Source organism: Nelumbo lutea, chromosome 6 (genome assembly GCF_056320005.1).
Source record: "Nelumbo lutea isolate HS-2025 chromosome 6, American lotus-T2T, whole genome shotgun sequence".
In the NCBI taxonomy this organism is placed as follows: domain Eukaryota; kingdom Viridiplantae; phylum Streptophyta; class Magnoliopsida; order Proteales; family Nelumbonaceae; genus Nelumbo; species Nelumbo lutea.
The window spans coordinates 14036381-14051366 of record NC_142689.1 but is presented as its reverse complement, the minus strand read 5'-3'; the positions used below and the strand labels follow the sequence as shown (position 1 = coordinate 14051366).

The 14986-nt window shown below is 42.2% G+C and overlaps 1 protein-coding gene and 1 non-coding gene across 2 annotated transcripts; both read left to right on the top strand.

The window, feature by feature from the left end:
- The first annotated feature begins 890 nt into the window (after positions 1-890).
- LOC148847489 (chaperone protein dnaJ-like protein) lies at positions 891-7376 on the top strand. Its single transcript, XM_088948884.1, has 8 exons — positions 891-1484; positions 1972-2089; positions 2226-2348; positions 3437-3523; positions 4805-4881; positions 5060-5187; positions 5341-5477; positions 7089-7376. Exons 1-8 carry the CDS (start codon positions 1270-1272, stop codon positions 7164-7166), a joined length of 963 nt encoding a protein of 320 aa, XP_088805010.1. The 5' UTR covers positions 891-1269; the 3' UTR covers positions 7167-7376.
- Positions 7377-9381: 2005 nt separating this feature from the next.
- TRNAL-UAG (transfer RNA leucine (anticodon UAG)) lies at positions 9382-9461 on the top strand. The gene has a single exon. It is a non-coding gene; the product is annotated as a tRNA-Leu (tRNA).
- Positions 9462-14986: the final 5525 nt, after the last annotated feature.

Genomic DNA, 14986 nt, shown 5'->3' with positions numbered 1-14986 from the left:
GAGAAACTGTTGAGGTTAATATCAGCCACGGGGCGAAGATGGAAATTCATTGGAGTAGGGCGTTATCTCGTCTCAGAGTGTCACCTCAGCTTGTCACCTTGTAACCTTGGATGCTAAAGGAGACTTGCACCCAGAAGAGATGTCAAAGGCCCCGGGTGATATCCTAGGGGCATGGATTCTGACGGTTAACTTAGTACCGTCAAAAGAAGAGAAAGTGAACTGAAGAGCTTAGTAAGGAGAGTTAGTGAACTCGTAAGAGGAACCGGAGAGCTCCATGAGATGAGCTGAGGAGCTTGTAGGGGGAGTTGGAGGTCTCCATGTGATGAGCAAAGCTCGTATAGAGAACTAGTAAGCTCCATATACCAAGGTGTTTGGATGCCTTGTGCATAGTAGTGTATTACCATGTTCAGTTATATCCAAATGAATGGGGATTCACCTATTTATAGGAGAGGGGCTTCATCCAAGAATCGACACGTTTCTCGTACATAATCGGAGCTTAATCCACTTGTTGAGCCCTCAGTTAATACGTTGAGTGCACGTGGTAGGCAGTAAGCCTACATGGAGTGCGCTGGCATTGATGTTCTGATCAACTCGGCCATATGCTTGTGCATGGTATGAAGTCAACTCGTAGTTTGTCGGGACCAGGTTAGCTTGTAGCTCGTCAGGACCAAATCAATTTGTCAGTTGACAACATTACCCCCAACATATTGCCACTTGGCGGTTTCTAACCGGTGGTCGGTTTTTGGCCATATCAAAAACATTAAAAAGAATTTCCTCAATAATAACTCTTAAACAAATTAAGACAAACATTTTATTTGATAAACGATTTAATTAACAGAGGAAACACCTTATGTAATAGTTATAAAACTGATGGCATTTTTCACATAAACGGAACAGAACCAAACACCATGCTACTTGAGTGAGAATACTCATTTGTCAGTTGTATCAGGACCATTTGATCGGAGTTCGATAGTTTGTGATTGATGATTACAGGAGATGCGGAGCTGAGTTCGGAGTTTATCATTTCGGACAACATAACCACGAGGTTAGGCCTCGTTGTCGGGTTCGGTCTGATAAATAGTGAATTAGCCGAACGTAATTGCTTATTGGGTTGCCCTTTATCGGTGAGCTATTCAGTTCAACCAATTCAGCCGTTATCAAACGGTTTCTGGACTCTGGACTCTATCCCAATTCCTTTTTATATTCCAAGTTTACAACCTCTCTCTCTCTCTCGCTCTCTGAGTTGATTGCAGAGCAACTGAGAAAGGAATGACGAGCTCGCATGCTCCTTCGTCTCATCTTCCCTATATCACTCCTTCAAAGTCTGGTTTCCATAAAACCCTAGTTTTCTTTTGCAACAATACCTCATCTCATGGAAGAACTAAACACCTGTCTTACCCCAGAAGGAATTTCCGTTCACGAATCATCTGTGCTTCGGGAGAGAACGCCTCTGATTCGTTTTCAGCTGGCGACAACAGCTCTAGGTGAGGTTTCTAAATTCTGTCGTGTAATTTGCTTTTCTAACTGGAGAATTACGACTTTTCAGTGGTTTATGTAGCTTTTCTTCTGTTTGATTGTTGGGGATATTCTTCCAGCTGAATGCTTGAAACTAAATTCCAAGGTCTCTAGTGCTCCGTGGATTGCGTTTTTGCTACATAAACGCATGGAATGGATATTATATGATTAATGCCTCATTTTTCTTTTTGACTTCTTCGGGACTCCATTTATTTAATCAATTAATTGTTTTTCACCATACTTACGACTAAAGAAGGCTCCTCTCTTCTGGGATAACCATCATTTTTTTCTTCTTGACTGTAGACTGTATCTGATATACATACCTAGCTTTACTGTTTTATGTCGTAGGTTAATAGGTCGTTCTAGCATTAAGATGTCGATTTTGGTTTGTCATGCATTGGTGTTAATTGAGAAATTTACGTATTGATATTTCTCTCATTCAAATTTTCTTCTCAGTAACTTCTGTATTATAGAAGGGCCAGAGACTGTTCAGGATTTTGTTCAGATGCAGCTGCAAGAGATCGATTATAACATAAGGAGTAGGAGAAACAAAATCTTTCTCCTCATGGAGGAGGTAATGCTTTTCAAAGTACCCAATTGTTCTGTCCAGCGTAGTCATCACTTTAAGCTTAGTGCAGATTCGGTTTTGTTTTGCATTTGCTGCTGTTGCCTTATTTCTTTTTTGTGCAACTCTTGGTGATTCTATCCAGGTCAGAAGATTAAGAATACAACAACGCATAAAAACTGTGATGGTTATCGATGAAAGAAGCGGGGAGGAAGCAGCAAATGAAATGCCAGACATCCCATCATCTATACCATTTCTCCCTCATGTGGTAATTTTCAAATACACCTCAATGAAATATAGGTTGTCCACTATGCACATGAAAATGTTGGCTACCTACACATGTAGTGGTGTCAATTGGACTGGATTTGGTCCAATCCGGTCCAGTCCAATGTGAGTCCATTACAAATGGACCTGGTCCAATCCAGTCCAATGAATATTTTGGACCGGTCCAAAGACTGTCCAATCTGTTCAAATTCCTATTAATTTAGATTGGTTTCAACTCAAACCCGGTCCACTGACACCTATGTTCTTGTCTTCTATCAATGGACCGGATATTGGTTCAATCCAATATAAATTCATTATGGACGGACCAGGTCCAATCCAAGATATCATATTGGTCTGTTCAGTCCGTCCAAATTCAATATGTCTTATTGGTCCATCCCATCCGTCCAAATGGATTTTGATTTGGATGGGGTCCAACCCAAAACCGGTCCATTGACACCCCTATACACATGGTATACCTGGTATACATGCAGAGTTATTGTTCACCATATGACAGGGTCCAGAAAGAAAGTACCCTGTGCTAAAAATTGAAAAAGAACAAACAAATAAATAAAAAATAGGTCATCCTAACCATTTTACATTGTGCATGTGTGGATGGTCTCTAATAAAAATGGTATTGACAAAAGTTGATATACTGTGCAGTTAGAAACTTAGAATCATAAAGTCAATTATAGGACTTGGGAAATCAGGTATCTAACAGGTGTAACCTATCAAATAATGTATCATACAAAAGTTACTATCCAGGAGTTCCCATGGGTTGGTCAACATCCATATCCTATGCCTTACTTTCATTTAACTAACTCTATTTCTCTATGCCTGATAAAATGTGACATCTTGTGCTTTTCTATTTTTATTTCCAAAAGTCCTTTAGGCTCAGTTTGGAAGGAGTACAAATACAAATATGTACTGTGCAAATACATACAAAATAATACAAAATACAAGGCTTTGCACTCTGCAAATTCATATGTGTACTCCTTCCAAACTGAGCCTTATGTACTATTTCTGGTTTTGCTTTGTGCACCTAACCTTATGGTGTTTGCACTAACCTACTTTTTTTCTCTGTTTTCTAAGTAGACACCAAAGACATTGAAGCAGCTTTACCTCACAAGCTTTGCGTTCATATCTGGGATAATTGTCTTCGGCGGCCTTCTTGCACCAACTGTAATCTGACACTCAAACTCTAGTTAGTTATGAGTTATGACCTGTACTGCACCTGTATTGCTTGCTTCCTATACTATTTTAAGATAGTGAGGAACCATCAGAATTTATCTTAGTAGAATTATCTTCTACTAAGCATTTTGTTTGTTTTAGCATCCAAACATTACTTTCTCGAGAGTCCTTATTAAACTGTAATACCTCACTGCTATATATTCACACCATCAAGCTAAGATTTATTTTATATATTGCCTCTAATTGAATATAGAAATGCAGTAATACATCATAGAGAAATATATCCTTAAATCCATTATCAACTTCTGCACTATCTTTCTGTCCCTGCAATACAAAGTGGGTTATCTTTTTTTTTTTTGATGAATACAAAGTGGGTTATCTTTCAAATTCCATGTTATATTAAAATATCCAATACAATTGGATATGTCACTCTCAGAGAATGAAAATGGCAAGAAAATGCTCTGGGGCATCCCTCCTTCAAAGACAATGCTAAAATTCATTCACAAATAGCATTTGTAACTAGAAATAGAATTTCAATATGGCAGGTAAGTCTAGGATATTACACCCAAGCAGTAGTCACTGTATGGTAAAACGATACGACACTTAACCCATATTTGATGGGTCCTCTTTGGAGATTCAATGATAATTCCAAACTCCACCTGGAAAAGGGTGGTTATGATCCACTTGGTCTGATACTCCAATGGGAGTTTGGATTTCCTCCCCACAGAATCCTGACACACACCTCACAGCACATTGCAGCCGCACATTGGTAAAATCCCCCATACTTATATGTTTTCATTCATGGCGAGATGATCACAGTGCATGTCTGCATGTTCTGTGAGGTGGGTGTGAGGAGGAAATCTGGATTCCTCCAATGGTAGTACTCTGTTTATAGATTAGACATGGGTTGAGAGCATCAATCAAGGTACTCTCTTGCATTTCAAACATATTACTTTACTTTCCAGAACTTCTTTTGGCTTCCCAGTAGAGGGACAAAAATTACTAAAACTAAAAATGCTTCCTTTTAGCATTCAATCTGGGGATAGTGTTCTTCCTAACCTCACAAATTGGATGAGTAACAATGTAAAGAGTCAGAAAGTTGTAGGTCTCTTAGGAATTATTGATATAAAAATGTATGCAATTATACTTTTATTTCTGGGGATAGTGGTTTCTTTTTCTGAGTTGAGTTAATCTAAATTAACTCATGTTGGAATCTTGCTTTGTGTAGTTCATAAATGCCACAAGCTAAACTAACCCTGTTTCCTGTTGCAGCTAGAGCTGAAACTAGGTTTAGGGGGTACTTCTTATGAAGATTTTATACGTAATATGCATCTGCCACTGCAATTAAGGTAGTTGTTGTAACTCAAATGCATTCTATTTCAATTATTGGTAAAAAAACCACGTTTAATTTTTGTTGTCTTTTCTGAGAGGTATAGTTTATTGTCTCATAAGCACTGGATATAAATTCACATATCATGTACCGCATGTTTGAGAACCTGAACTGCAATTATTTGAACCATGATTCAGTCAGGTCGATCCCATTGTGGCATCCTTTTCAGGTGGAGCAGTGGGTGTCATTTCTTCTTTGATGTTAATTGAAGCCAACAATGTTGAGCAACAAGAGAAAAAACGGTGCAAGTACTGCCATGGAACTGGTATGCATTTATTGACTTTTGCATTTTACTTAATTGAGTTTTAACAATGTCCAGTAACCCATTTCACTACTTGTGCTTGATTTCAGTTCATATTCATTCTATATTTCTATTTATATGCCACTAACATGCATTTATATGTTCCTGCTGTATCAGGTTATTTGGCTTGTGCCCGATGTTCTGCAAGTGGTGCATGTTTGAGTATTGAACCCATATCAATATTAAGTAGTTCCAATGAACCTTTGCGTGCACCCACAACTCAAAGGTGTCCAAATTGCTCTGGCACAGCGAAGGTATAGAATATGATAAAGCATAAATTGTAGATAACTGTGATTGAGCTATGACACTTCATTCATTTCCATAAATATCTTCTGGAACAACCAAATGTTTTTGACATACTATAATTTTTGCTTTTGGTAACTTCAGATTACCAATGGCATCCATGTGGTCATCAAAATGAATAAATTATGAAACCCATGTAGGATGTAGCTCAGCCATGCCCAGTTATTTTTCACATTTAGAAAGATGGGCCAAAAAAAGTCAGGTTTTAAATTAGGAATAATAAAATGCTTGTGCATTTAGAGTGATTAAATCAGGTTAGAATGGGGAGAGAGAGAGAGGGACACGATTTGGGGAAAGTTATTATTGGCATCCAGCTTCCTTTCACTATTTATATTCTAGAGACTCTGTATGAATTTAGAAATTACTGTCAGCTTCTAGACCTGGGTGCAGTCATTCTTCCTCCTCTTATATGTTTTAGTAACTATGGGATGTTCAATTCTCTTAATTTGCTATATCCTCTATTACTTTAGAAGGCTGAACTACATCATACTTCCCCCAAACAAGTTCCAAAAGAAAAACTGACTATTCTGGACTATCTGGCTTTTTTTTTTTTATCTTCTTCCTTGATAATCTTGAAGTCTCAACCACTGGTCTACCTGGGAAAAAGCTCAATACATGGCATGCTGATTTTGCAGGGACACTAGATAAAGTTACTCATCCAGGGAGTTTCCTATGGATGGGTCATGTTGTCACTCCACGTGACTTTAAAGGGGAGGGGATTAGGGGTGCTTAGTAAACAGAAATGACTTAATTGGAGAACTCTTTTCTGCTATATAGTTGTTAATTGCTGCTTATCCTATGGTTGGGTCATGTTGTTACTCCACGTGACTGGAAGGAGGGGGTTAAAGGTGGGAAGTTAAAAGACATGACTTATGTGGACATTCTTTCCTGCTATATGGTTGTTAATTTCTGTTTATCATTCCCCAAAGGTATTGTGGTTGAGCTAGTACAATTGTTGGATGAATTACGACTATTCTCACAGGCATTGAGGCTCAGACTCCTGTTGGCAGTTTAAAGAATCTGAGTCTTCTCCACTGTAATCAGATCTTAGTTAGGATACAAATAGGATACTTTAAAAAAAAAAAGTAAAATAGAAATTTCGTAAAACACAAAAAGAGAATACAAGAGAAAGGTCATAAGACATCACCCAAGAGAAAAAACGAAAAGACCCCCGTAACAAACATCCAACTCAAAACACAACCTTACAACAGAAGCTGAAACTGAAAAGTCAAGACTCAAAGACTAACAGCACCTCCTAAGTGTCAGTCAAACATCCCAGCTCCCCTCTCCGACCTCAACAAAATATGTTATCATTCTTGTTGATAGAATATGTTAGCTACATGTCAACATTCTTGGGGGCAGAAAAAAAATATTTTTGTTTCAGGAAAAACTGCATTTCATTGACCATGATATCCCTATGGGATGGGACTTAAACTAGGTTGGATGGAACTGATCACCATGTTGCCATATATCGAGCACACATGATTCAAGTGGATTTTCTTAAGTCATAGTAATACTTTTCTTCTCGAGATATAATGAACTATTCTTCTGCATCCAACCAGGTGATGTGCCCAACGTGTCTGTGCACTGGAGTGGCTATGGCAAGTGAACATGATCATCGGATAGATCCATTCGATTGAAAAAGGTTGGGCTCAGGATTTCAACATTTTGGTTCTTTAATTTGCATGTGTAGCTTAAGCAGAAGTTGAAAAACCCCCACATCTTAAGATTTGTTTCAGTCTTTAGCTAAATCCCTTAAAGTATAAACTCCCATGTTGACTTTGGAGTCGAGCAAAACTATTACTGTGTAATTTAATAAGTGATGAAAATAAATATATATTGTCTTTCAAGTTTTAGCCTCTTTAACAAAAAAAAAGGTCTTTAATTCAGACTATTGGGAAACTGTTGCACTCTCTATTTGTTTATTCATTTCTTTATCTTATGTCTATGTATGCTAGGAAGCATGCAAGTGTAATCTGTACTCTGTCATGGATGATATCCATGAGGTTTTAGAAGATTCACATCATGCAAAAGCTCAACTGGAATTTTTAACAGAACAATATACTAGACCAGACATCTCACATCTTGCAAGTGTGGTCAAATAAGTCATGGAGATTGAGTAATGTCTTCTGCCGACTGTATGTCAATAGTTCAGGAGTCTTGGTATCATTGCCTAATGACACGAATGTGACTATTAGCATCATGCAGATTAGGCAAAAATGTCAAAAGGACTGGCAACATTGTATTTTCCTTTCTCTAGATTATAAATGTACTGCAAGTCTATCATGTCATGAAGTTGGTACCTAATCTGGAGCTACTAATTTTTTCTCTCCCTGAAAAGATTTAGTTAAGCAATCTCCACTAATGTATAGGGGCCACTACTTCGTGTAGTGATAAAATCTCAGGCTGTGAAGCGTGAGAACATGGGTTTCAGCCTTAGAGCGGCCACTTATCCAAGGTTCATCTTAAGGTTAGGACCATATATATCAAAGTATCAATACTCTAGATGCAAAATTTGTGTATCTAGAGTTTATTTCAAATGAAACTCATCATTTCTTAACCTCTTTGGTAATTAAAATCTCACAAGTCACAATTCGTTATTTGCGTATTGATGACCCTGAAAATCCATACGCTACTATGCATTTGAACCTTGACTGTATCCAATCCATCCCTCCCAAAACCCCAGATAGCTAAGACTAATATTGGGTGATGGCCTTTTTATTTTTCATTGATTTGCGTTTGGAAACAATGCAAATAAGTGTGAATGCAAATATGTAGAATGTAAAACGGTCCATATGAATTGCAAAGTTGGGTTAATTTTGCACTGAAAATCCATACGCTACTACGCATTTGAACCTTGACTGTATCCAATCCATCCCTCCCAAAACCCTAGATAGCTAAGACTAATATTGGGTGATGGCCTTTTTATTTTTCATTGATTTGCGTTTGGAAACAATGCAAATAAGTGTGAATGCAAATATGTAGAATGTAAAACGGTCCATATGAATTGCAAAGTTGGGTTAATTTTGCACTGACAAATTTATCTTCTTACCAAACAGACTTTTAGCTGTAATGGATACAAACAAGAATTCCAATAAAGCATATGCTTTTTTTTTATCAAAAATTCACTTGAATGCAAATTTTCTTATTTTTTATTGATGTAGTTTTACATCTTATTATCAATGTAAATATATATTGGAAAATATGTTTTCAGTATTCTATGCCCTACAATTATTGACAAAAGGATAGTAAACGTTCGCTTGTGAGATGATGAGATCTAGATTTTATCATTGGAACAAGCAATGTAAATAAAAATGCAAAAGAACAATGAACAGACTGCTTAAATTACAATGAAAGATTTTTGTCTTCAGCTTGATTCCGAACTATGTGAGATAAGGACCCATCATTGAATGGATGCCACTTGAGTGATTAAAAAATTCCAACCTGATCGGAAGATTGTAGATGAGTAATTTATGTAACCATTTGGAGACGGGAGAGTGGAGAATAATCTGTCTAAAAGTTCACTGCATTTAGGACGGTTAGAAGATCCTCAACCATGCTCAGTTTTGCTACCTTCGTGACAACCTAACCGCCTTCTTTTTTGCTTCAAACCTAACCGCATGTTAAATATAGATTATTAACGTAGGCTAATCTCTTCTGATTTCTGAATAGGAACTCTACCATAAAGCCCAAATGGAATGGTTAAAATCATCTCTTATATTTTACAGATCAGTGTTTTGGTTTTATTTATTTATTAACATTTAAAATGTATCCTAATGGGTGAAGGTGAGTGGCTCATTTGGAGTAAGAGATATCATGTTTATATGTACTATAAAATCTCAATAAACATCAACAGACAGTTTGGCCGAGTGGTCTAAGGCGCCAGATTTAGGCTCTGGTCCGAAAGGGCGTGGGTTCAAATCCCACAGCTGTCATGATAATGGGTCTTTTCGAAGCCCTTATTTTATCTATTTCCTATTTGCATACCATGTATTGGGAAGGGAATGGATTGGATATGGACCTAACTCCTACGCATTTTAGCATAAAGTAACACTCACTCAAAATCATATTTTCGTCAAGCAATAGCCCTTGGGATTGAAGATTCGACCAAGGAGATCCAATTGATCTTTCTTTAAAGTTCAAATGAATAGAAGTTTGTAGAAAATGAAGTGGTATGAAAGACAAGCAGATTTTATTAGGGAAAAATTTTATTAAGAATTCGAGGACGATGGCATGAGACCTTACCCTTGAAATAAGTGTTGACACAGATTTTGTGTAGTTGATTATAAAATATGAAGATAAATTATAAAAATGAATTTGTCAAAGAGAAAATACAAAGGAATTTAACTCTCTTTGGTTTCTAATCGATGATGATGTAGCGTAATCCGGTCATTCTTAGCTGGCGCTTGCATGGCTCCTGAGAGGTACCTGAGACGAGAGGAAAGAGGAAGAACTCCCAGGGGATTTCCCAGCGGGAACGCTCTAATGCTTAAGTTAGTATTTGAGTGCAAGAAGCAAAAAGGAGAACAAACGCTAAGAGTGCAGGTTACGCTGGTGATTCGAAGATACCTTGTCCCTTGAGAATAAGCCCCTTATAACTAAATTTCGTTGCTTCAGGCCCTCTGACCTTTGATAGGGCAGGTATAACCGCCACTGTCAGTCTGCCACAACCGTTACAAGCAGGGCTGATGTGTCACGTGCGGGGCCGTCGTGTAGGGCACGTCTCTGTCAGGTGTGGGATGCCTTTCTAAAGGTGGCAGGCGCGGCGAGGGGAACATGCCTGCTATCCACAGGTTTGTCGGGTATGGCGGTCGGGCATAAAGCCCTCTTATGGTATACCGAACTGTTCTCCTGCGAATTACCCTGAGTTGGGCTGTCTGTAGTCAATGGTGCCGAGCTAGCCGACCCGAGGTCTTTGTGCCTTGGGGCGTTCGGAGAAGGATCGGTGCGTTCTTGCTTGGGAGTGGCCCAAGGTCCATTGGGAGGAGCTCGGGTCTTAAAAGGGGTCATGGTGCCCCGAAGTGCCTTAATCCCAGGGAGGAGGTGCGGGCAAGGAGGCTCTTGGCGAGTAGTTTACCCGCCGAGTTGTCATGCTGAACTCGGCGGGGCTTTCCCTCCGAGTTGTGCTCACGTTCGTTGCGTTGTCATGCTGAGTCACTGTTTGAACAAGGTCACGCCCACGTGTACCCGAGCTACAAGGTCGGGCCAAATCACCCTCCATCAATTGTTCCCCACTCCCTACACTAGTGGTGGTGACCCAACGCAAGGAGGTCATGACGCGCTAGGTGGATTTGGCATCGGTATCTAAGCTGCGTTGTCGCACATTTCGTCTAACTGTACCGGTCTAGCGCCCAGCTTGACCGAAAAGAGATTCGAGTCGCGTCTAGATTACGCGCAGACTTCACACGACTTGGCCATTTTCTTCGCCACAAAGCTTTCATCGTTAGCATTTGAGCTTGCGCTAGGGGTCTCTTAGCTCGGGTCCTCCAGTTCATTTTGTTCTTCCAGTCCGGTTGCGTTCCTTTGGTGAGTCTTCCTGAGCTTCCTTTTCCCTTCTAGTTTGTTTCTTTCTTTTAGTTCGGTATGTCGTCTAGTGTGGACAAACTCATCAACGAGCCCGAGGTAGGTACCTTGGCTCGAGGTGTCTCCTCTGCTGCCCAGCCGTCCGAAGTACGGGTGGCTTCAGGTAAGTTGGCGCCCACCTCCCATCGAGGTTGGGTCCGGGCTAGTTCGGTCCCTCTACTCTGACACCGGAGAGGCTTCGAGACTTCATCCAGAAGTTCAACCTTCCTTCTGAATATAATTACAGCCTTCCCATTGGTAATTTCCCCTAGAAGCACGGTCCGGATGAGGTCATAATTTTCAAGGAACAGCTCGTCGGCGGGCTTCGTCTCCCTCTTCACCCCCTCATCCCCGAGGTGTTAAGGCGTTTCAATATTACGCTGGATAAGCTCCACCCCAACTCCATTTGGAATTTAGTGGGGACCATTTCTCTTTGCCATGAAAAGCGGTTCTCTTTGGACGCGGACATACTCTGCTCCATAATACTGATAAAAAAGAGTGCATCTAGCGCTCCCCCTAAGCACGAGCAGGTCTACTACTGATCTCCTCACCCAGGTTTTAAGCTACTGCATATGTTCCCGAGCAAGGTCCCAGTTTGAAAGCGGGACTACTTTGTGGTCCGGGCCAACACAAGATGGCCCTTCCTTACCAGTTGGAGGGTGGCTACCCAAGCGACCAGCATCGCCCTCAACCAGCAGACGTGGGAGGCTTTCCACTCGTGGGCTCTGCCTGAGCTCGATCATCGGGAATACATCACCGAAGAGAAGCTCGCTCAGGCCGGTTTGAGCTCGGGTAGGTCTATTTCTGTCTTTTGGTGTTTTTTTATCTGCTTGTCGTTTTTGGATTCACTGATGCCAACTTTGTTGTAGGCCTCATGGACGAAGAAGAGAGAATCACGGCTACCCGGCTCTTTAACCAAATAAAGAGGAGGATCGCCAAAAGGGCTTGTGTGGAGTCACCGAGGGCTCCCTCCCCCGAACCCGATCATTCCTGGGCTCCTGCCCCTGAGACCGGACTCAACAGTGCCCCTCCGGTGATAGAACTAGAGGGTGACTTTCCACCCTAAAGACCTGAGGCTGCGAGGGGGTCAGAGAACGAGCCAGCAAGGGTTACTGCTGAGGCTCCAAGCTCAGCTGGGGCGGCCGTTGAGGCTACAGAGGGGTCGGCTCAGCATACTGCAGATGCGACGACATCTAGCTCAGGGACCGAAGAGGAGGAGTCCATCTTGGATCTCGAGGTTAGCCTCGACCACAGCAAGAGGGGTGTCATTAATGCAAAAGTCATGAGCTAGGCCGAACTCTCCCTAGGTCAGCTCGGAGGTCGCGCGGCAACCCACATCATGGTGGTAAGTTCGTTCATTTTTTTTTTGGCTGACTAGTTTCCTTCTGTCAGGCGAACACTATTGTGCACGCCTTAACTTTCTAGTCTGATAAACACCTAAGGCGCGCTTTGGCTGCTGAGGAGTCATCCCATGTGGCCCATGTCGAGCTGAAGGCAACACAGGACAAGGCTCATCAATTGGAAAGTGCTGCCACCACCCAAAAAGATTTGAACGACACCTTGGCACTAGAGAGGGAGGAGCTGGCTCGGGAACGAGACAGGCTGAAGGCAGAGGTGAACGGGTTCCGAGTTGGTCAGGAAGCCCTAAAGCTTGAGGTGGAAAGCCTCAAAATGGCCCAGAAGGCTTCGCAACTCGAGATGCAGGCCCTCAAGGGAACCAAGGAGGCCCTAGAGCGCAAGGTGGAGTCTCTCAAGGCCGATATCGAGGAGAAGACAGAAATCTTTCACAATGCTCTGGAACAGACCAAGGTTCAGTCCGTTATCGACTACGTCAAGTCCTCGAGGTTCGACAACATAATGTCAAAGGCCTACCGCAGGGGATTCAAGCTTGGCCGATGATGGATAAGGCATACCTACCCCGATCTGGATATAAGTGCCTTCACTTCTTTCAACATCATAGATGACATGGCATGCCAGGTCGCGGATGACCCAGACTCTGAAGATGACGGCGGCAACAGGGAGGCTGACGCCACCGATCTGATCGATTCTTCTAAGGGAACCCTTGAAGAAACCCCGAGTAAGGCCGATGAGCCTCCCAAGTATTCAGGCGCTCCTTGTATTCTGGGCCTACGAGCTCGATTTCCCTCTCTTTTGTATTGAATGTATTTAGTGTAGTGGAGCCTATATAATGAAAAACATTTTTCGCCAAATATTTGTGCAATTTTCTTTTACTTGTCGTAGTGGTTGTCTTACTCTGAACTATTAGGCTACTAGGCTGATTACACTTAGTAGGGGTAGCCTTGTGTAGACCGAGGTGAGTGACATAGTCGGGTACATGCCTGACCTGTCTGCACCCAGGTTAAGTTGGCATTGGTTGTCTCTTACGGGTTTAACTTGTTGCATGCTAGGACGGGCTATCCACCACAGGGTTCCTAGCCGAAGTGCCTGTGCCTTAGATATTGCAAGCATTTAGCCTATGTCAATGAGACAACCAGATATTGTATGCTGCCGAGGTCTTCTCATTATCTCGGCGTTCTTTGCACTTAGGCTGGAGGAGTGGATCGTGGCCCACTCTTGGAGTCTGCCCATGCCATAGAGGCAACTGGGTCCTGTTGTGCCGAAGTCATGTCAGCTCGGCATTCTTTGCCCTTAGGCTCTGGGGTGACTTATAGTCTATTTTTGAGGTTTGCCCGTGCCTCAAAGGTGACCGGGTCTTATGGTGCCGAGGTCATGTTAGCTCGGCATTTTTGCCCTTGGACTTTGGGAGTGGATCGTGGCCTACTCGGTTGCTACAGATAGTATTGTCTTAAGTTGACAATATTCCATGCCTGGGATACTTGTTTCCCATCAAGGGTCTCGAGCTCGTACGTTCCTTCCCCGAGCACTCGCTTCACTCGGTAGGGGCCTTCCCAGTTAGACCCGAGCTTGCCAGCACCAGGCTCAGGTACCATAACTTTACGAAGGACCAGGTCGCCAATGCGGAGGTTCCGCCTCTTGACCCTTGCGTTATAGTACCGAGCTACTCTCTGCTGGTAGGCTGCGGTTCTGATGTACGTGAGGTCCCTTACTTCGTCGAGTAGATTGAGGTTGGTACGTAGCTCATCTTCGTTCACCTGATCACTGTATGCCTCTAGTCGCAGCGTGGGCACTTCGATCTCTGTAGGGATTACTACTTCAGTGCCGTAGGTGAGATTGAAGGGAGTTTCTCCCATGGCGGTCTTCTCTGTGGTCCGGTATGCCCACAGAACACTGGGTAGTTCATCTGCCCACAATCCTTTAGCTCGGTCCAATCGTGCCTTTAATCCGCGGAGGATGGCTCTGTTCGTTACTTCTGGTTGACCGTTTGCTTTAGGGTGTGCGACTGAAGTAAAGTTCTGTCGGATTCCCATGTCTTGGCACCAGTCTTTGAATTTGATGTCTTCGAACTGTTTGTCGTTGTCGAAAATCAATACCCGAGGTAATACGAAACGGCATACAATGTTTTTCCAAAATAAGTTTTGAACATTTCGGGATGTGATCGTTACGAGGGGTTCGGCTTCTACCCAATTGGTAAAATAGTCCACTACTACCACTAAGAACTTCCTTCCACACGTTGCTGGCGAGAATGGCTCGAGTAAATCGATGCCCCATTGTGCAAAGGGCCACGGACTGGTGCGATACTTGAGGTCGGCAGCCGGTTGGTGGTGGATATTGGCATGTCTCTGGCATTTGTCACATTTTCTAACGAGTTCAATGGCATCTGCCTTCATTGTTGGCCAATAATACCCTTGTCGAAGTGCTTTCTGGGCAAGGGCTCTATCCCCAAGTGCCCGCCGCACAACCCCTTATGAGTGTCACGGAGTACGAGTTAAGCTTCGGTAGGCCGCAAGCAACGCAAATAGGGGAGCATGTAGGATCT